General features: G+C 34.7%; 1 protein-coding gene across 1 annotated transcript in view; it reads right to left on the reverse strand.

The window, feature by feature from the left end:
- LOC125655815 (uncharacterized) overlaps positions 1 to 21,407 on the reverse strand; it is a 107,999-nt gene that overhangs the window by 62,033 nt on the left and 24,559 nt on the right. The window contains exons 14-27 of the mRNA XM_056145734.1: positions 21,113 to 21,241; positions 20,886 to 21,008; positions 19,203 to 19,325; positions 17,454 to 17,591; positions 15,978 to 16,106; positions 14,801 to 14,929; positions 13,625 to 13,753; positions 12,878 to 13,003; positions 10,682 to 10,813; positions 10,157 to 10,276; positions 8,451 to 8,588; positions 6,663 to 6,785; positions 6,226 to 6,345; positions 877 to 1,014 (exon numbers count right to left, since the gene is read on the reverse strand). Of these exons, the coding sequence (XP_056001709.1) occupies positions 877 to 1,014; positions 6,226 to 6,345; positions 6,663 to 6,785; positions 8,451 to 8,588; positions 10,157 to 10,276; positions 10,682 to 10,813; positions 12,878 to 13,003; positions 13,625 to 13,753; positions 14,801 to 14,929; positions 15,978 to 16,106; positions 17,454 to 17,591; positions 19,203 to 19,325; positions 20,886 to 21,008; positions 21,113 to 21,241 (1,797 nt within the window). The remainder of the gene's footprint in view (positions 1 to 876; positions 1,015 to 6,225; positions 6,346 to 6,662; positions 6,786 to 8,450; positions 8,589 to 10,156; positions 10,277 to 10,681; positions 10,814 to 12,877; positions 13,004 to 13,624; positions 13,754 to 14,800; positions 14,930 to 15,977; positions 16,107 to 17,453; positions 17,592 to 19,202; positions 19,326 to 20,885; positions 21,009 to 21,112; positions 21,242 to 21,407) is intronic.

The raw sequence follows: 21,407 nt of genomic DNA on the forward strand, positions 1-21,407 counted from the left end.
GTAAAGTGCACCATCAACCGAGTTACCTGGCCATTTGTGATTGACCCTGCCTGACTGCCACACGTTTTTCCATACTGCATGCAAGTTCATACAGAGACTTCAAGATCTAGAATGTCATCTAACTGTACAAAAGGAAGTTTTTTGCAAGACATGGATTTTCTTGTCTAGTGGTTATTGAGAAGATTTTCTTAATACACCCACCCTATTATCTTCCCATTGAGAGGGGTGGGGGGAGGTAATTCTTCATTTTCCCAAAGGATAGGACCGATACTGTATCAAGTGACCAGCTAATGAATCGATCTTAGCATGTACTAATAATAAAATTTAATGTGGTATGTGACAATTTAACACAATCTCAGGAAGGGGGGGGGGAGAAGTGTGTGTGTGTGTGTGTGTGTGTGTGTGTGTGTGTGTGTGTGTAAACATGTAGCTGCATCCACGTTTCTGGAGATCAATTTAGAAATAATTTATTGCGATTAATTTTATCATTTCATAGCGATCGATTGTTTTAGGGATTCGAAAACATCTCCACATAAGTGCATACGGTGTAGGAAATATACTTTTTTTGTTTGTTTTATCACTGCTACCAAACATCAGAAATTTAATTCAATAACTCATGTTTTGGTACTTGGGCATTCACTTGCAACATTCTGAAAAATAATCTTCAAACCAGACAGATATTTTTGTATCAGAAATGAGTCGTCTTTAGTTATCACTAATTTGTAGACAAGAGTTGCCCAAGTGACGCATAATTTTTGTAACTTATTTTTCTAAAGAGTTCCAAAATTTTCTAGTTCCGATATCCCGTATTGACACAAATTTAATAATAATAAGATTCATCTATTCCCAGTTAACTAATTCTTGTGAATTACTTACCATTACAAGTTTGTTTATCAGCAGCTAACTGGAACCCACTTCGGCAGCCACAGGTGAAGCTCCCTATAGTGTTTGTGCAAGTTCTTCTCGCCACACGACTGTCACAGTTATGGGTATTGAGAGCACATTCATCAATATCTGCATTGAACAAAGTTATATGCCACAGTACAGTAAGTAAATTGCAATGTGACTTTTATATTTTTCAATGGTAGACATAGTTCATATGTATATTGTTTTACATCCCATTTAAGAATTAGTCATTCATTCAAGGACATCACCAGCTTTAGGCGAAGTGCCATAAATTTTGACCTCTGCATTGGCCCCAGGATCATATCAGTGAGGGTTCTTTAACCGTGACACGGAATATAAGATTTTTAAGGTCACATCCGCAAAACGTGTGACTTTCTCTTCTAATGCTGGACACTCAGTGAAGGAACAATCACTAGCTATGTAAAACCTGTGACTTTCACTTCTAATGCTGGACACTCAGTGAAGGAACAATCACTAGCTATGTAAAACCTGTGACTTTCACTTCTAATGCTGGACACTCGGTGAAGGAACAGTCACTAGCTATGTAAAACCTGTGACTTTCACTTCTAATGTTGGACACTCGGTGAAGGAACAATCACTAGCTATGCAAAACCTGTGACTTTCACTTCTAATGCTGGACACTCGGTGAAGGAACAATCACTAGCTATGTAAAACCTGTGACTTTCAATTCTAATGCTGGACACTTGGTGAAGGAACAGTCACTACCTACAGTGCTGCCTTAAAAACAAAATGGTGGCGTGATTTTTTTAGATAGCAAATTAAAAAATTATTCACAGCTAGAATTCTTTGATTGTTTACTAATTTTGAGTTCTCTCCCATACATGTATCACATGACTAATCATCTGACTAGGTGACGTACCAATGTTGTCGTCTGCTATTTTTATCAACCGGTGTTTTCCAACATGGCACGAAAGTCGAAAGAAATTAGCACTGAGCTTAGACAAGTGGTTGTTGATTTAAAACGGGAGGGACACAGATATTGTGACATTGAGAGACATTTTGTCCGCCATTTTGTTTTTCCGCGAATATTTTTGAGGCAGCACTGTATGTTAAACATTTTATTTAGTGTGATGCGTCACTGGGATTGGGATTGAATCCCGATCTCCTGGTTGTGAAGCAAATGCCCTTACCACTAGGCTATTTGACCATTGTAATACAATTAACTACAATGTTCTATGGAATACACATGTCACATACAAGTACATCAGTATGCAGCAAAGAGGGGATCATTGATAATTTATGCTCTTAATCATCTTCAATACTAAAATTGAAAGTTCTCTCTCTCACAGTTCTTATAGACAGATGGATTAACAACCGGACACTGACAAATTAAGACAAATATTGAACAAGCATTCTGAGAGTATTGCATGGAAATACATAGTCCCCTATCGGTTACAAAAATTCTTGAACTGCAACAATATTCAAAGTTCATTAGGTACATGTAGGTTATGGTAATAAAGGGGGAAAATGGGGAACCTGGATAGGAATGGTTGGAAATCAACTACTATTCAGGTACAAAGACTAGACCAGGAAAATAGACAAATCCATATTAGTTTTATGTCTATAACCAAGTCGATGAACTGTGAAATTATCAAAATTCACTGTCAAGGAATTTGCGTTACATATCACTCAATGCTTTGCGTCTAATTTTTCAAACTAAAGATGTCACTATATACATTTATTGCATGATAGTGAGGGAGATATGAATATTTATTCACCCCAGAAAAATCATATTCCATGAGGGCAACGCCCGAGGGGAATATGATTTTCTTGGGTGAATAAATATTCATATCTCCCGAACATTCATGCAATAAATTGTTTATTATACCGAAACAAAGCAAGACTACAAAAATAAATATGAAATTGGAGTCCACTCAACTATACATTGTATGTAGCTGAGATTGCCTTAACAGTAACACCACGCTGTCAACGTATTAGGAGGTACAAACAACGAATTACAGTGATATGATAACCATGCAGTTTTTGTATCTCCATTGTCCATGGATGCTGAATTACCTGCTTGCTTTTTCTACCAACCCAAACCAAGCGATTTAAATGTATATCAAAGACCCGCATATTTTGTGCCTTACGAACTATCAAAGTACAATGACTTGAACTTATTGTGACGTCACAATAAACTTCGTTTACCTTGACGTTAAATATATGGAAATACAAGAGGCTGTGTGTTTGTTGTTGCCTGCGTCATTCGGAACACTCGGGTTTGTTCATTTAACTGGACACGAAAGTGAAACAAGAAATATCCGAAGGGGTGGAACACGATGTTTTGTTGCAGGGCAAACACGACGGTCACGTGACCTTCTCGGCCAACCAGATTCTGTTTTACTAGTGATTCTTTATACGAGGTATAATAATAAAAGTTGTTGCAAATAGAAGATTGATATCTGCAGTATCATGTTACCTAGGCAGGCCGAGATAGTGTCACTTGAAACAATAGAAAAACAATTAAAATTTAATTCATTAACACAGAGTGATGTAACACGGACACAGCAAGTTTAAATCTAATTTATAAATAAGAGATCATATAAATATCTTTATTGCGACTTTCATTTTACTTCCTATTGAAAAAAAAGAAGTTTATAATTCTTATTTACTGTAAAATCTGAATACTGTTATATGAATTCAACACCTTCTGTTCTAGATGTAACAGGACACAGACTTCAACACAAATATAAGAAAATTACCACCAATATTGAAATAAATTGAAGAAAATGTTCATTCAAGGACTGCACCTGCTTTCAAACATTTTTTTGGTTACGTATGCACAACCATATACCAAAGGAAGACAATGCTTTGACTCATTTGAAAAAAAAAGACGAACACTGGACACTAAAAGTCTTCCATCGAACCTACTTGTTAAGGATTTTCTTATTTGTAAGCTTTTAATCTGAATCAGATCAAAGGAAGCATCAATAAAATAACAACTTAAAGCTGTATGGTCTGAATTACAATTTTTTTTCCATCTCGTAAAAACGCTATTAAATCATCGCACGTATGTAGTTATGAGGCTGTATGACATATCATAAATTATTTCACCTGTTTTAACCCAAATCATTTGATTTTAAATCGATGTTCATAAATAACCGTGCCATGCTGCCATTTCAATTAAGTGACAGTCGCGTGACCAGTTCAAACTTTCAGATCATCAGTGATCTCATCTGTGTAAAGCTGTGTTTTTTGTTATAACAGTACCGTACCATAAGTTTAATAAAATAAAAATATCAAATACCTCTTAGTAATTCGTTGTTTTATGCTCTTTCAGCCTTAAAACTAGACAGTTGCGTATGAGTTATACATCATGTTGGGATTCCCTTGACGCACGTGGGTCTATTTATAGACGTCTATTATGGGATGATTTACATATATGTACCCACTATATTTACTTTCTAAATAATATTTGCACCGTTTTCTTTTACATGCAGATGTTTTCAAGCATGTAATTAAGGGAAAGTTAATAACTTTATGAAGTAATTAATCTGCTTTATAGTAATTATGTACAAAAATAATACATGAACATTGGGTTATACAGCTTTAAAAAAAAAAAAGGAAACATTTTTTACAAATTTCAAGTTTTATTTCTATCAGGCCATAATATCCAGGCGGCGGCTATGTTACGATAATACATTCTTCTAATATTGTCCGTGTTACATCTTTCATCATATATATATTTTTTTAGAAATTTTATATAGAATTTATTTTACGGTTATTTCTTGACACAATATAGTTTCACTCAATCAAATAAAAATTTAATCATATGTAAAATAACATTTTGAATACACAGATTTAGGCAATTCTTGTTTGGAGAGCTTGATATAACTATGGACACGATCAATCCAAAAGATCGACATAAACCCTGTGTCAATGTAGCGTTCTTCATTATTTACAACTTAAAAGAAATTCAATTTTTATTCCTTCCCAAACAACCCAAATCTGTGTTATAAATGTTTGAGGAAACATATTTAAATCTACGACAAAGTTTGCAATCACAAAAATGAGTGATGTAACATGTGAAAGACACCCCCTACTACTTTCGTCTCGTCCATTGTTTTCTTGGAACTGATCCAATACGCGCACATGTCTCTACCAAAAATGAAAGCGAAGACCAGACATTGTCGTAAAAACAGGATGTTTGTCACCTGGTCATTCATTTGTTTCGTATTTGGCATGTTTAGACAGACGTACCGTTTGGACACGAAAACATAAATTAAATTAGGATGATTATTTTTCAAACAATTAATTTAGATTTTGATACCACACTGGTCTTTAAACAGTATTAAAACAATAATTGCTATAAATAGAACACATTGATCGAAGTCTTCCCTCGTGTATCTAAACAAAGCGGTAAGAGAGATGTAACAAAATTGACACGAAATGTTACATCCCCGATCATTAAATTTAAATATCGTTAATTTAAAAAAAAATGGTTATCTTTTTAACAGGCACATTTAAAGGAAAGATATTTTTATATTGAAAATACAATCAAGAAAATTGGGTAGAATGATTTTATGTGAAGCCGATGACATGTCATCTCTGCAGGTGATGAAAAAAAAAATGTCACAGATAATGTCCACTGATTTGCAACAATAAAAATCATAAAAAAAGTTAAATAAGTCACTTGCAATCTTTGAAATATTATTAGTTATCAAATACGAGCATTACGGAATTGATTAATTAGTTTATTCATGAAAATTGTGAAACAATGGGAAATTAATGGCGATTTAGATAGACGTAACGCAAATTCCTTGACAGCGAATTTTGGATCAAATATAGGTGATTAATGATTAATTTAACTACATTGTTGTATTACTATGCTGTATTACTATGCTAGATGTTCTAATGAATGTAGTATTCTTATGTACAGAAATAAGAAACATGGATGTAAACTGACAATTCATACTATTTTTCTAAGCCCAAGGGCCATAACTTGGTGAAAAATCAACGGACCAAGACAAAATTTAAACCTGATCTGTAACTTGTTATGGCAAAGCAATGTACCCAATATCAAATAAATATCTGCAAGAACAGAGAAAACAATTGAGGAAAACTGATTTATTGTATTGACGGACATACAGACAGAGTGCAAACCTAAAGTCCCCTTCGACTTCGTCAGTAGGGGACTATAAAAATACAATGTAGAATTGTGTCACTAGTTAACAGATCAGAAATAACTATGTATTTATAAATGATGGTCACACAAGGAATAAACACTCAAAACAAAAACTCTACTTTGCACCACATTAGCGAGTAGTAGAGTGTACCAGACAGACATAAAAGGCCTACCTGAACATACTCTGCCATTCCCCGAGAACCCTGCATTACAGGCACAAGTGTATCCCCCTGCAGTGTTTGTACAAGTGCCATTAGCGTGGCAATCATTGGCACCTGCACATTCATTAATATCTGTAATAAAAAAACATAAATTTATACATTATACAAAATGTTGGTCAAATTATAATCTTCTTATATACAGGTGTTATATCTATACTGACATTATATAGCATTATCACAATGTTATCAGATAGCTTTATAATAAATAATATAAAAATATATTTAAATGAATTTATATACTTAATTAACTCAACAAAAATAAGTAACAGAATTAGTTTGTAAATACTGTGGTTTCACAATTTTTTCTCATTGAATACTGATATTCAGGTACTAATTCTTTTTTCTTTTTACAACACTTTGTCATATTTTCACACACTATGCTGGCATACCTTGACATAGAGCCCCTACTTTGGAGTAGCCTGATACACATTGACACTCATACCCTGGATCCTTGTTGACACACTGAGAATTGGCGGGACAGCTGGCAGTGCCCAGTGTACATTCATTGGCATCTGTAACCAATCAAAACATATGTAAGTCATACAATTCATCAGAGAGTTGTTAGAAATGATGTCACAGGATTCAAAAACACTTTTAATTGTTTTTTATCTAAATAGTCATCAAGTTTAAAATCACAAACAACTCCACAAGTTTGCATGGCGCACTTTCAATCACTATCCAAGTGTAAATTTTATATATGACTATCCAAGGAGTAAATTTGTATCATTATAGTTCACACAGAATATACTTAACTGTTGTCATATCAACATGAATCTAGTTTCATTTCTCATTTTATCTATACAATGTTATCTGTTGAATAGGTCTGATGCTAAGTCAGAGGACTCCTCCACAGTAGAGAATAATATCTGAATGCTACATTCATACAAAGTTCTACAAATGTTGATAATTTACAAAGTTACAGAGACATTCATAGTTATGACACACAATTTAAGCAACAAATATGTGCACAGTGTGAGCTTCTCGGTCAGATTTTAAACTTTTGGAATCAATGACCTTGACAAAGTCCAAATGACATTGGCTTTATCACAGGGCTGTTCCATTTAAACATATGGGGTACCAGGGGAAGGCAGTTTTTAAAAAAAAAAATCTATGGATGGTTCACACTGGTGGGATATTGATTTCTATGGTGGATCAGGCTTTTGCACAAAAATTGCTTCTATGGGTGGTTATTTTACCAAACCATATACCAGGGTAATCTGTGAGAAAATAATTGACAGAGGCAATCTTGGCATTCTGTAAATTATGCATGAAAGGGAATTGCATGTATTGAATACTGAAATAAAGTTGATATCAAGATGAAAAAGTATTTTGTGCTGTATGATTGGGAAAAAATTCTGATTTGGGAATATTTAAAATTCTACTTTTCGAATAAATTAAATTTGCTTTTATTAGTGTCCATAAAGGTTCATTATTTGCCTCTAGGTGGATAGGAGTGTACCAAAATCACTTCTATGGGTGGTGACATCCTAATTTTCAAGTGCCCCCATTCCTTGTATGTTTTACTGGAATAGCCCTTATAACAAACAAATTGAATGTGACCAGAAAAAAAATGTCTAGTCCAAGTTCTTATGCCTCTACCACAAAGTTAAGACCTAAATATTTCCTTTCACAAATGACCTATTTAGTGACCTTTAATATCTAGCATGTGCCTCAATAAGTATGCTTGGTTGTCTTGATCTTACGACACATCATCCGACTATAAGCAACATTCGTATCAAGTATAAATGCTCAATGTTTCTCCTTTATAAAGAAATGATTGCACAAAAATTTAAAGTTTTTCATCAATGACCTTGTCTGAATGACCTTGTGTCAGCTAGGATCAAGACACACCATCTGGCCATATACAACTTTATATGTAAAATATGAACTTTAAACACTCTTCCAAGAAATGTACAGTATACTTTGAGCTAAAGTACAGAAATATCCACTGCCTTGTAGGTATGCAGAAAATTCGAAGAGAAATAAGACATACTTTATGTCCTAATGAACAGAGAGTCAAATCAATGCCGGCCACTATTACAAATTGTGATGATTGAGCCCTTAATATTATTTCCTCTATGAAGTAATTGTTTACAATCCCTTCTCTTAATAAGACAGTAATAGCATAAGATGATATCCTCTAATTAATTAATCAAACAATGAATTAATCCACATACCAGTGCAGACAGTCTGCTGAGTTTTGACATAGGAACTGTTGACACAGTTACAGACATAAGAACCATTAGTGTCCAAGCAGACCACATTGTTGGCAATTCTGCACAGGTTGTCCGCTTCTGAGGCACATTCATTTTTATCTACATTCATAAGAAATATTGTTCAAGAATTACATTCAAATGAGCACATTCACATTAAAAAATCAAGCATTCACTATGAAAAGTTTGGGTGGAAAACATGCAACACAAAAGATTGATTAAGGACATGTCAATCATACCTTAGAACTTTGTTTAATTTTTTATGTTCCTTAGTTTATATGATCTTCCCAAGTAAGCCTTTGTTACTTGATAAAAGCAGTGAAAACAGCACATTGATGTAAATTGAAAAAAAATCATTTATTCTGATAATCACGAAGTTACACTGCAAAAATCATTATAGTTTGTTATTCATATGTTGGTATAATACTGATATTGTCCATTTACTTGTGTATACACATGATTAGCAATTCATATAAGTATGTACTCGTTTCCCCAACATGCTACATCAACATGTACTTTGCAGTCCATGTAACCTGTAGCTAATGTTGTAAATGTTTTTCTTTTTTGAAATTTCCTTCTTTATAAACTGTCTTGCTGCTATGCCCTCTGGGCCCAAAATTGGAATAAAACTTATCTTATAAAAGACTAAACTAGTAGGGTTGAAGTGAAAATTTTTGGTACTGACAAAATGAAAATAATTAAAACCACACATGCAGCTTGACAAACTGCTATATTAGCTTCTAAATCAGTACCCAAAATATCTATGCCTGTTTGACTACATTGATATCATTTTCAAATCCTGGAACCTTTTCAAATTTCTTGCTTTCCTATTGGCTGAGAATCAACAACCTTAAAAATAGAACATTAGGGTTTACCTGCACACACCGTTCAGGTGAATATAACACTGGATTTCAACATCGGGTAAAAATGAATTGGGAATTTCAACAACAGGCCCACAGGCCTAATCGGTCACCTGAGTACTAGTTAAAAGTATGACTACCAAGGGGTATGAAATCTAGAAAAAATTTCCTGTTTTGAATATATCTAATCTAAATTCTAATGTTCAGCAACAGTAGAAAAGAAGATGTGTTCTTAAAACTTATATGCCTTCCAAAGTGCATATACTGATGAAAGGCTTTATATAATATGTGTATCAACATTGAAAGATATGACTAATCTGGACCCATCCTAGAGTCAAAACCCTGGGTTTTGACCATCTTGCATTATGACCTAAACATGTCCACAATTGTATAACACTGACCTAATAAAGGATATCAATCATCTACCCAAGTAATATTCAGTCAAAGCCCAAATCTGTTCTATTGCATTCTACGATATTGTGAAACTGTCAAATCTGTTCTATTGCATTCTATGATATTGTGAATCTGTCATTTTCTTTGATATTCCCCTAGATCCAGTTGCACAAAGGTTTGTTAATTTTAACTGACAATTAAATTGTCATTAACTCTTACGTTTATATAACATTAACTGGACGTTAACTATCAGTTAAACTTAAGTAACTTTTGTGGAGTTGAGTCCTGAGGGATAACTGTTGGGATGATGCCAAAACATAATGATCTATCACTTACTGAAGAAAATTTAATGTCTTTCATACACACACATCCTCCTTTATGATATAAAACATCCAGGTGAAACACTGTAATACTTACCTACACAGGTTTTGTTAGTACTATCTAGTACCATACCAGTGGGACAAGAACAAGTATCTATCCCATTAACTCTTCCACAAGTATGGCTGCATCCATGGTTACTTTCACACTGATAAATGGCTGCAATAATAAATAATCTATACGCTATCAACCATTTTCAAGTTTCATAGTTCTTAAACAAATTACAAAGTGCATGAGCACTGCAAATCTTAAGTTTTTGGACAAGCATGGAATTTTAGGATCAGTCATCTTTTTCAATTTATTTGCTTTAAAGTCAAGACATTTTTTAATATGCAACAAAAGGTTCTTCTCAACATTGAAATAAAAATCACTGTTTCAATGATGACAAATCTTAATTGTAAGGTTCATTCTGATTGGTGATATTTACTAATGCATACATTAATTGAATTCTGTAAGCTTTTGTGTTGGAGGAAAAGGCACCTGAGGCAATATCATGAGGAAGCACTGTATACACATGTATTCTGATTAATCATGCACACAATATCAAGGATCAGTAATACTTACATTGACAAGTTCTTCCGTCCCCTTTAAGGCGGTAGTCAGTGGGACAGGAGCATGCATACCTTCCCTGAGTGTTTGTACAAAAGTTGTTGCTATAGCAACCATTGGCACTAGTGATATTACATTCATTTACATCTGAAATAAAAACAGACTAATTCTTGACGCTGAAGAACAAATAACCAAGTTTTACAAACGAGGAAGGATAATTTAATTCAAACTAGCATGCTTTTTTAGTTATCTTCATATACACATGATGTAAGTATGCAAGGTGAAGACAACGAACAGCGACCAATCTCATAACTCCTACAAGCAATACAAAATAGATAGTTGAGCAAACACGGACCCCTGGACACACCAGAGGTGGGATGAGGTGCCTAGGAGGAGTAAGCATATAATATTATTTTTGAAATGGAACACTGCATAAGGCCCTGTTGCAACTGTTAATGATATAGCAACTATGCACTAAGAATACTTCAAGCTTTCATGTAATTGTAAACTTCTTTGGCCCAATGGTTCTTGAGAAGAAGATTTTTAACAATTTTCTCTATATATTTACATAAAAAACTTTCATCCCCTATTGTGGCCCCATCCTACCCCCTGTGGTCATGATTTAAACTTGAATCTGCACTATGTCAGGAAGAATTCATGTAAATTCTAGCTCTTCTGGCCCAGTGGTTCTTGAGAAGATATTCAAATGACCCCACTCTATTTCTGCATTTAAAAAAAACCCCATTATCTCCCCCTTTAAGGGGGCATGACCCTTCATTTGAACGAACCTGAAAGCCCTTGACCGAAGGATGCTTTTTGCCAAGTTTGGTTGAAATTGGCCAAGTGGTTCTGGAGAAGAAGTCAAAAATGTAAAAAGTTTACAGACGGACAGCAGGTGATCAAAAAAGCTTACTTGAGCTTTCAGCTCAAGTGAGCTAAAAAAAAACACCCAACTAATAGTTAAAGAATATAATTAATAAGAAAATTCTTATATCCAAGGGCTTCATCTATGCTGAAAGTGTTTATAAACATGTTTCCATGCAGTAACACCTTCCAGAATAAGTTGCATCATTAAGGATTCATTGTGACTTCCCATTAAGGAAATAATTTATCATTAGGTGTTCATATATCATAAGTGGTTGCTATTGTGCTTATTATCATGAGTCAGAAGAGATTTGCCAACTTAAACACAATGAATCATTTATTTTTTTTCTTTTGATTCTACTTTGGCTTTTACTAAGCACCTTTAGAGACCTGGGCTGACATATTTCCCAATATTCCATCAATTGTACACTAGTTGCTACAAGGGTCAACTATACTCAAGTACATTATATATATATATATATATATATATATATATATATATATCTACATGTACTCGCATAATTTATGCCAACAATCTTTTCAGGCATACAATATACAACATCTGCAAAACTAGTTTCATAATACTAATTCATCAAGCAAATCAACATCTGCAAAACTAGTTTCATAATACTAATTCATCAAGCAAATATGCATATACTGTTAAAAGATTTATGTTCTTCTGAGAATTTTTCATCGATACCGAGATGTCACCAGCTGTAGGTGAAGAAATATAGACCTATTCCTAATGCGCGGGGCTATAGCAGTGAGGGTTCTTTAACCTGCCAATGCATATGGGACCTCTGTTAACGTTGTTAAGATTATATCCAATAGACCCATGATTCATAATTCTAAATGTATTGCTGAGCATTTGAGGAACAATCGCTATCCACATTTCTGTCTGAAGTTTGACACGGCCATGCCACAAGCAGGACTCAAACTCACAACCTCTTGATTACAAATCAAAAGCAAATGGGTGTCTGATTACCGCAGAGGTAGTGCTCTCGCTTCTCACCGCTGCGACCCGAGTTCGATCCCCGTGATCAGCAGTGGTTGTACGTGAGAGGGTATGGCGGTCGCCCACTCGGACACGTGGGTTTCCTTCGGGTACTCTGGTTTCCTTCCACATAAATGACCCCCTAGCGCAAACATCCGTGCATCAAAGGACCCCCATTGGAAATAAGGTATCGAGCTTTCATGGGTTATTCTTGGTATTTATGTATGTATGTATATACCGAAAAAACATTTATTTATTTATTTAAGCACTGATCTGATATGTACTACATGTAATTAACATTTGAATGAAATGTATCACATATACACACCAAATGGAAGATGTCAGATACCTACCGTTACATGTAAATCCATCTGCTGCCAATGTGTAGCCACTCAGACAGGAACAAGTGTAGCCTCCAATGCTGTTTGAGCAGGTCTGGGTGCAGTTGTTTGTTGAACTTGATGCACACTCGTTCAAATCTGACAATTTCAGAATCATGTGAATTTATACCATATATATTCAATTATAATTTATTTACATGTAATTTACATGTAGATCCATTACATTTAAGAAATTAATTTCATTTTTGAAAATACGCAAGGGCATAAACAACGATGCCTGTTAGCACTTTATGAAAATATACCGGTGTGAAGGGTTGTATTAAAGGTCTGAATATATAAGCGTGTAATAATGCCAAAGATATTTTAATGTCATCAGAATCAATTTGATGGCATGGAAGGTATCCAAAGCAATAGGACAAAATGTGGTTGAAGCAGTTTGATCCCTGAAATTCGAGTTTGTGACTACAAACTCAGTAAAGGTTATCCACTCTTCAGTGGATGCTAGTGTACCAAGTTCGATGTTTGTCAAGCAAAATGTTCTTGGAATATTGAGAAGACAACATTTGGTTTACTGACTGACTGATTTCGTCTACTGACTGACTGGTGTAAACCAATATGGCCCCTCGTTTTAAAAGAGGGCATAAATATGATATATGATTTACCTTACCAAACAACCATCCCTTATTGTCCATCCTGGAGTTACAGAATCTACATGAGGATGCTTTTATTTAATTAAATAAATTCCAAATATTTACCAACCTGCACACACAAATCCATTTCCAGTAAAGCCTTTGTTACATGAACAAGTGTAGCCTCCTGGGGTGTTACTACATGTTCCATATTGTCTATCACAGGAATTGGTGGAAACTGAAGCACATTCATTGTTGTCTGAAAAAAGTTCTTATTCTGAATTCAAAGTCATCATAGTGCATGTATGTCTATACCATAAATACAAGGAAAATTTAACCCTAATGAAAACTTGGGATTTTATAGTATTTCATGTTTTGAGAACACCAGGTTGTGGAGGTCATTAGTAATCATATTATTCCTATTCCTGAGTTTTGGCAGACAAAGCCCTTTATAATGGTAGACCCACACAAAGTCCATTGCATTGGACACCTAAAGCTGGGAGTTGTCTCAATAAGTAAAATATTCGCAGAAGGACATAGAACAATAAATTTATTACAGTGACCACAACAAGCTCTAAATATTACAACAGAGAAAACTTGAGTATTATGCACATTAATCCAACAAATTAAAAACTCTCGTAATCTTATATCGACAGTCCAATATCTTGCTACATACATGTCAGTTTGACCTTAAAATCAATAGAGGACATCAAGTTCTTGGGGGAACCAGTGTACCAAGTTTGATGTCTGTCAAGCAAAGGGATCTCAAGATAGTGAGCAGACAATATCTTCCTATCCCCAGAGTAGATTGACCCATGACCTTGTGATCTCAAAAGCAATAGGGTCATTTACTCAAAAGCAGTATAACAAGTTTATGTCTGTCAAGCAAAGGGTTCTTAATGAGTGAACAACACCTGGATTACCGCACCGACCAATTGACTAACCTACAGGTCCAAACCAATTTACCCTCTTTCTCAATTGATATTAGTACATGAACTGAATTTAACTAATTAATATATAGTATATATATAATAATAATATTCTGCTCCTCATGCCATAAATTTTACAGAATTCTCATAGAAAATTCTAAGGCCCAAATTTCAAGGGTTTACTTAGCTTTGCTAATTATGTTTCAAAATTTTCTAGTACAGAAATACATTGGTTACTCAACTTACTGGCTTGCCAGTGTTTGCAATTCAAGAAATTCTTAAGACATCCTGTACACTGTCTCAGATTAAGGCACTTTTAAAAGGCATTACATCCCTAAATAACTTATCCCTATATATACTAGCCCAATGTGACTTACCACTACAGCCATATTGACCCGATTTAGAGTAGCCTGAGGGACATGTGCACACATAACCTCCCTCATTATTCTGACAGGTGGCAGGACTTGTACAGTTGTTGCTGCTTGATGATGCACACTCATCAATGTCTGAAAAGATTAAGTCAAAAAAGTGTTCCAGTATCAATTCCAAACATTAAGAAAATATCAATCTTCAGAGCATAAAAGGAAAAATATATTTTATCATGACCATCATAAATTTTCAGCTATAAAAATATACTAAATTCTTTTTTGAAAATGACAGAGGGGCCCATGGACCACAATGCTCACTTGAGTCACCCTGGTGCTGCTGTTCTTCATCAGAATATTTTCAAAAGATTTATTTTTTTACCCCCCCCCTCTTTTTTTATTCCCATGAAACATTTCGATCCCTTATTGTGACCCAAGCCAAGTCCCACAGGGTTACAAATGACTTAATATAACTAGTCATGGTCCTGTAGTTCTAGAGAAGAGGATATTAAGACACCCCCTCCCCCCTCAAATATTTCTCAGTAGAAATCTAATGGAACAAACTTGAATAGATCCTTTACTCAAGAATATCCTACGCCAGGTTTGGCTGAAAAATGGCCCAGTGGTTCTGAAGATGACATGGTTGTGAAAAGCTCACGATAATTACTGACAAATTTCTATCAGAAATGTTCACTTGAACCTTTGGCTCAATGGAGCTAATAAAGCCCAAGATTTCACCTACTTTTTCTATAAAAATCCCCTAAATATTCCCCAAGTCAAAATTACTTGTTTTACGGTATTTCAACTTTTTCGATATCTCCATGTTAAGGAGGTGTACTACATCGTAATAATGGCCGACTTCCTTCAAAACACAGATGAGACCATAAATATCAACAGGTTTTTTTTTTTTATTTAAATGCGGCTATATCTGAGTAGCTTAGTAGGTTAGCGTGTCAATTGCTGAACTGTAAATTGCGGATTCGAGTCCAGTAGGGATATTTCAATTTTTTTTCCATATTACCAGTACTTTCTATTAAAACTGTATTTTTGAATTTGAAGGTTTTCAATTTCAAAATAGTTGTACATATCCTCCAATTTTCATCCACATCAAATTTCTTTGGTGTAGCATTCTCCTTAACTGATCCTCTTGAAAAACTCTACATGGTAGATTACCTTGTAAGTTACCCACCTGCACAGATGAAATTGTTGAGTGCCCGGTATCCTGATTTACACTGACACTTGTATCCCCCTACTTGGTTGACACAGTCACTCTTGGCATCAACACAAACATCAGCATTAGTGGCACACTCATCAATATCTGAAATATGAGTGTATAGATCTTTCAATCACTGAGTCTAGTTTGTGTTGGAATGTGATTTTCAATTCTTTCAAATACTTCTGCATCACAAAATCATAGCTTAGACAACCATTGTAACATTAACATTTTAATCAGTGACTTTGATTGCAGCAAAAGACCATGATTAAAGGTCATGATTTCCTGTTTGATCATACACAACTTCTGTGCCATTTGATCATAATCAATCGCTGTGCCTAGTATGATCTTCAAATAATCCTCCACTATTAATTTATGACTCACTTCTTTTTTTTTCACCGAAAATTGCAATTGATGTAGCTGGTAAAAACGAAAACCAAGATGGCGGCGTGATATACCTTGTGAATATTTTGTTTATAGGAAGACATTTCTTCTTATTATTATTATAGATATTTAAAACATCGAGTGCCTGTGGTTTCAACACCTCATGATATGGAACATTTCATGTGGGAATGTGAAAAATAAAACTTAATTAAAAGGATAATTTGTTTGCTTTTACCATATTGATTAATTTTGCCTATTTCCATTCAGAAACATAAATAAAAGTTAAAATTTCACTTGAAAAACATGTCAAATATGTGTATGAAATTCATGAACTTGACCAAAAAATGGAGAATGACAAAAATATCCATACATTTAAGAAGCTTGGGGCACATTTTTCTGATAGTGATGGACAATACATTTAAAAACTGAGCAGAACAATCAACCAATGTAAAGAAAATTCATGCCACACATCAAAACAACACTTGATTGTAAAAAGCCATTTAACTATAAATAGAGAAAATAAATTCTCTCACCCGTGATGTGTAACAAGTACGTCTTCTGTAAATTAAACTCAACTCCAATGTGGTGTTTTAAATTATGCATGTCTCATTTTGACTGATAACCAATTAATAAGAAAACAACTAAACAACAGCAGACTTAAACAGTATACACCAACAGTCTAGCTAACCTTCAACAGTATACACTAACAGTCTATCTAACCCTCAACAGTATACACTAATAGTCTAGCTAACCCTCAACAGTATACACTAACAGTCTAACTAACCCTCAACAGTATACACTAACAGTCTAGCTAACCCTCAACAGTATACACTAACAGTCTAGCTAACCCTCAACAGTATACACTAACAGTCTAGCTAACCCTCTCAATGTATTTGTTCACCAAAGTGTGATGTGGACTTCTTCCATGTTGGATGTAGATTCTTTCATTTCCGAGAACCTTGGGTATAGCTAAGTAGATGAGCATTCTGTCTCCAACGAACACATATATCAAAGACATCTTAATTGCCACAAGTTTAACTAATTTTATAATTTTAATATGTACATTACCTATACAGTATTTTGTTGCATTGAGGGCATAGCCGTTGGGACAAGTACAGTACACCTGGCCATTAGACACGGCACATGTTGCTCGGCCGCTACCACCATCACAGGTTGCTCTTTGTTGTGCTGTGCACACATTTTCAGCTTCAAAAATATACAAAATAAATTGTGGTCATTATACATGTAATTAAATAAAAAATGCATTACCATGATTACTTTTGAAACAAGAATACAAATGTCAGCAGACATTATTCTCAGTCTTGTTGGGATGCTCACCATTTTGAAACTTTACCTTTGAAATCCCAGTTCTGAGTGTTTGTGTAAGGACCTATCATGTGGTATGTGTTATACTTAACTTTGACACCAGTCTGAATAATTCTCAAGACTGGATGAAGCTAGGGGATGCTTACTCCTCCTAGACTCATGACCCTACCTCTAGTGTGTGCAGGGGTCTGTGTTTGCCCTATACTCTCAATATTGAATTCTTTATGAAATTGATCACAATTCATTATCTTCACTTTCATACATTTACATTCGCTGCAGAATCTTTTCTCTTGTGTTGCTTTTGAAATTGACATTGCTATCATCCTGCAATTAATACATGTTAGTTGCAAACAAGATGTACTGTGAGCAATGCTCACTAAGAATACCCCCTGCTTACCCCAATCTCCCAAAGGGTGTTGTTAATAGGTATAAATTACCTCTTTCCTGAGTGTCAAAATATGGTATGCCTTTGTAGAAGAAATTGGAAGATATAGTCCGAACACAAATCCATGGCATAAACCTATAATTTTGACCTTGAGATCAAAGGTCAAGGTCATAAAGAGGTCATGAATTTACATAACACATAGTCTCATGGTGATACACCCATGTCTTATGGTATGATTATGTTAAAACCCTATAATCAATTTTGACCTTGAGGTCAAAGTTCAAGGTCATATAGAGGTCATGAAGGTACTCGACACATCGTCTCATGGTGATACACTCATGTGTCAAATATGATATTCGTATGTCAAAGAACAAAGAAGTCATGGGCCTGATATGAATCCATTGTAAAAACCTTTAATTTTGACCTTGAGGTCAAGGTCATATAGAGGTCATGAAGGTACTCGACACATCGTCTCATGGTGATCCACCTGTGTGCCAAATATGGTATGCTTAAGTCAAAGAACAAAGAAGTTATGGCCCGGACACGAATCTGCACAGACAAAGAGACGTACGGACAGACAGAGTGATTCCTATATACCCCCCAGAACTTTGTTCGGGGGTATAACTAGTTCAATTTGGTTTTCTAGTATCAACCTGTCTGCAAAACCATCACCAGATACGGAGTGTCATCAAGGTCAAAGGGGACATTGGCTGTTCCATTTAATGTAACAAATGGGTCAGCCATATGATATTTTAGATCTTAATTCTTGTTTATATTTTTTAGAAAATGCATAAAAATGTAAATATAAACCATAAAATGTCCTTTCTTTGTTGTTTTATCGAGTGATGAAGGTAGCAATCATTACAGAAGAAATTTGCAGGTTTTTTCTGCAATGTTAGCTATCTTCATCACCTAATGATACAACAACAACAACAAAAAAGCATTTTATATATAACAAAGCAATGTTTTATGAGACTGTGAGCCCTGTGCTCTCATCTACCTGATTCAGTCAACAATTTTAACAAATCTTTTACTAAAAATTTAAACTAATCAAATCTACCTAATATATTCTACTTTCTTTGTGAAAACGTGACATGCATACATACGTAAACAGCTGACTAAATCTGTTTCGTTGAGACGATACCCAGTGTTACATGCACATGTGTAGGTACCCACACCATCTACACACTTCTGCTGGCAGTTGTTGGAACCTGCACACTCATCCTTGTCTACAAAACATAATGCAATTAAATCAACGAGGTAATATTTCATACACAGCACACTTATCTAAAATCATTTTGCTCTGTGACATGGTAAAATACAATGCATATCACATTTGAATCCTTCTCTATTTTGAAAGATGCACCAACTATAATTCATAAAACTAAATGCTATCATTTTCATAACTTTTGTTTGTATTAAAAATCAATATATGCACCGAGGGGTGCATAAGCCGAGTTGCATGGGATACATTGTAAAGTCAGGAATGATGTGGCATATTTATAATTGTGAAGAACTAATTTCAGTTTTAAACTTTTCTAGTTACTGTCCAGAAACCATATTTGTCTGAAGTTTTCAATCTATTTTTGGTCACTGTGACCTTGACCTTTGACCTTTTTTCTCCAAAATCAATAGGGGCCTTGCTTTGCTGGTATCCAACAATATAACCAAGTTTCATTTGATTCAAATTCAAAAATTTCAAGTTATTCTCCGGAAACTAATTTTTTTTTGGAATTTTAAATCTATTTTCGGTCACTGCGACCTTGACCTTTGACCCATTTTCTCCAAAATCAATAGAGGTCTTCCTTACCTGGTACATAACAATATCTTTAAGTATCATTTGATTCGGATTTAAACTTTCTGAGTTATCATCCGGAAACCAAATTTTTCTCAAATTTTCATTCTATATGCGGTCACTGTGACCTTGACCTTTGTTCTCCAAAATCAATAGGGGTCTTCCTTCCCTAGTACCCAACAATATATCAAAGTTTCATTTGATTCAGATTTAAACTTTCTGAGTTATCATCCTGAAACCAAATTTTTCAGAAATTTTCATTATATTTTCGGTCACTGTGACCTTGACCTTTGACAATTTTTCTCCAACATCAATAGGGGTCTTCCTTACCTGGTACCCAACAATATATTAAAGTTTCATTTGATTAGATTGCAAACTTTTTGAGTTATCATCCGGAAACCAATTGTTGACGCCCAACCGCCCGCTCGCATCACCAAACCAATAGCCGAGTTCAACTTCGTTGCAACTCGGCTAAAAATCACAAATAGATTGTGTAAGTATGAAATGAATCATCACTTCAATATCTCATGCCTTACATGCAGAGTGGACCATAGTATAAGGAATTCACTGTATTTAGTTAAGGAGATATGCTACGTACTCCAGAGAAATTTGAAATGAATGAAAAGTGGAGGATATGTACAACAATATTTTGAAACTAAAACTTTCAAATTTACTTTATTTAGAGAAAAAATGCAGCTATAGTAGCAAGCAATCTGAAAAAAAAATTTAAAACCCCAACTAGACTCCAACCAGCGATCTACATTTCAGTAGTCGATGTGCTAATTACCTATTGAGCTACTCGGCTAGGCGATGATTTTTAAAATGAATAAGCAAATATTGCTAATATCTATATATTTTCATCCATGTTATAGACAGAAGTCAGCCATTTTGACAATGTAGAGTACCTCCTTCAATTTTTTTTTTACCAATCACAACATATTTCATTTGTGGTGAGAATTCAAAGGTCCAGGTAACAGATACAGTAACAATTTACCATCACATGTGTTGGTCTGGGTGTTTTTCTCATATCCAAAATTACAGGTACACGTGTAACTGCCAACAGTGTTTTGACATCTTGAGTTAGCGGGGCAGGGATTGGATGAACATTCGTTGATGTCTGAAAGTATTTAAAACATTTATTCATATTTTCATCAAACATATCTTAAAATAGCTCAATCTTCTTTTTTAAGGTGACAAAGGTAAGTTGCATAAGTTTCTTACCTGTACAAGCATATTGGGTGTCCCTGGAGTAACCGGTCTTACAGTTACAGGTATAGGAACCCACAGTGTTACTACAAGTTGTGGTGGCCTTGTTACATTTGTCCGTATTTGTCTGACACTCATTAACATCTGTGCATGATAAGTACAAAAATGTCAAATTCATTTCAAAAGAGAGTGATTAAAACAATGCCATAACATTTAGAATGGATAAAAAAATATAGAAACAGTTAGTCCAGAATTTAAACCTGTACACAGTATTCAGATTCTTTCCTGGCTATTCAATACTTTCAAAGTG

This window comes from Ostrea edulis, chromosome 7 (genome assembly GCF_947568905.1).
Source record: "Ostrea edulis chromosome 7, xbOstEdul1.1, whole genome shotgun sequence".
Taxonomy (NCBI): Eukaryota; Metazoa; Mollusca; class Bivalvia; order Ostreida; family Ostreidae; genus Ostrea; species Ostrea edulis.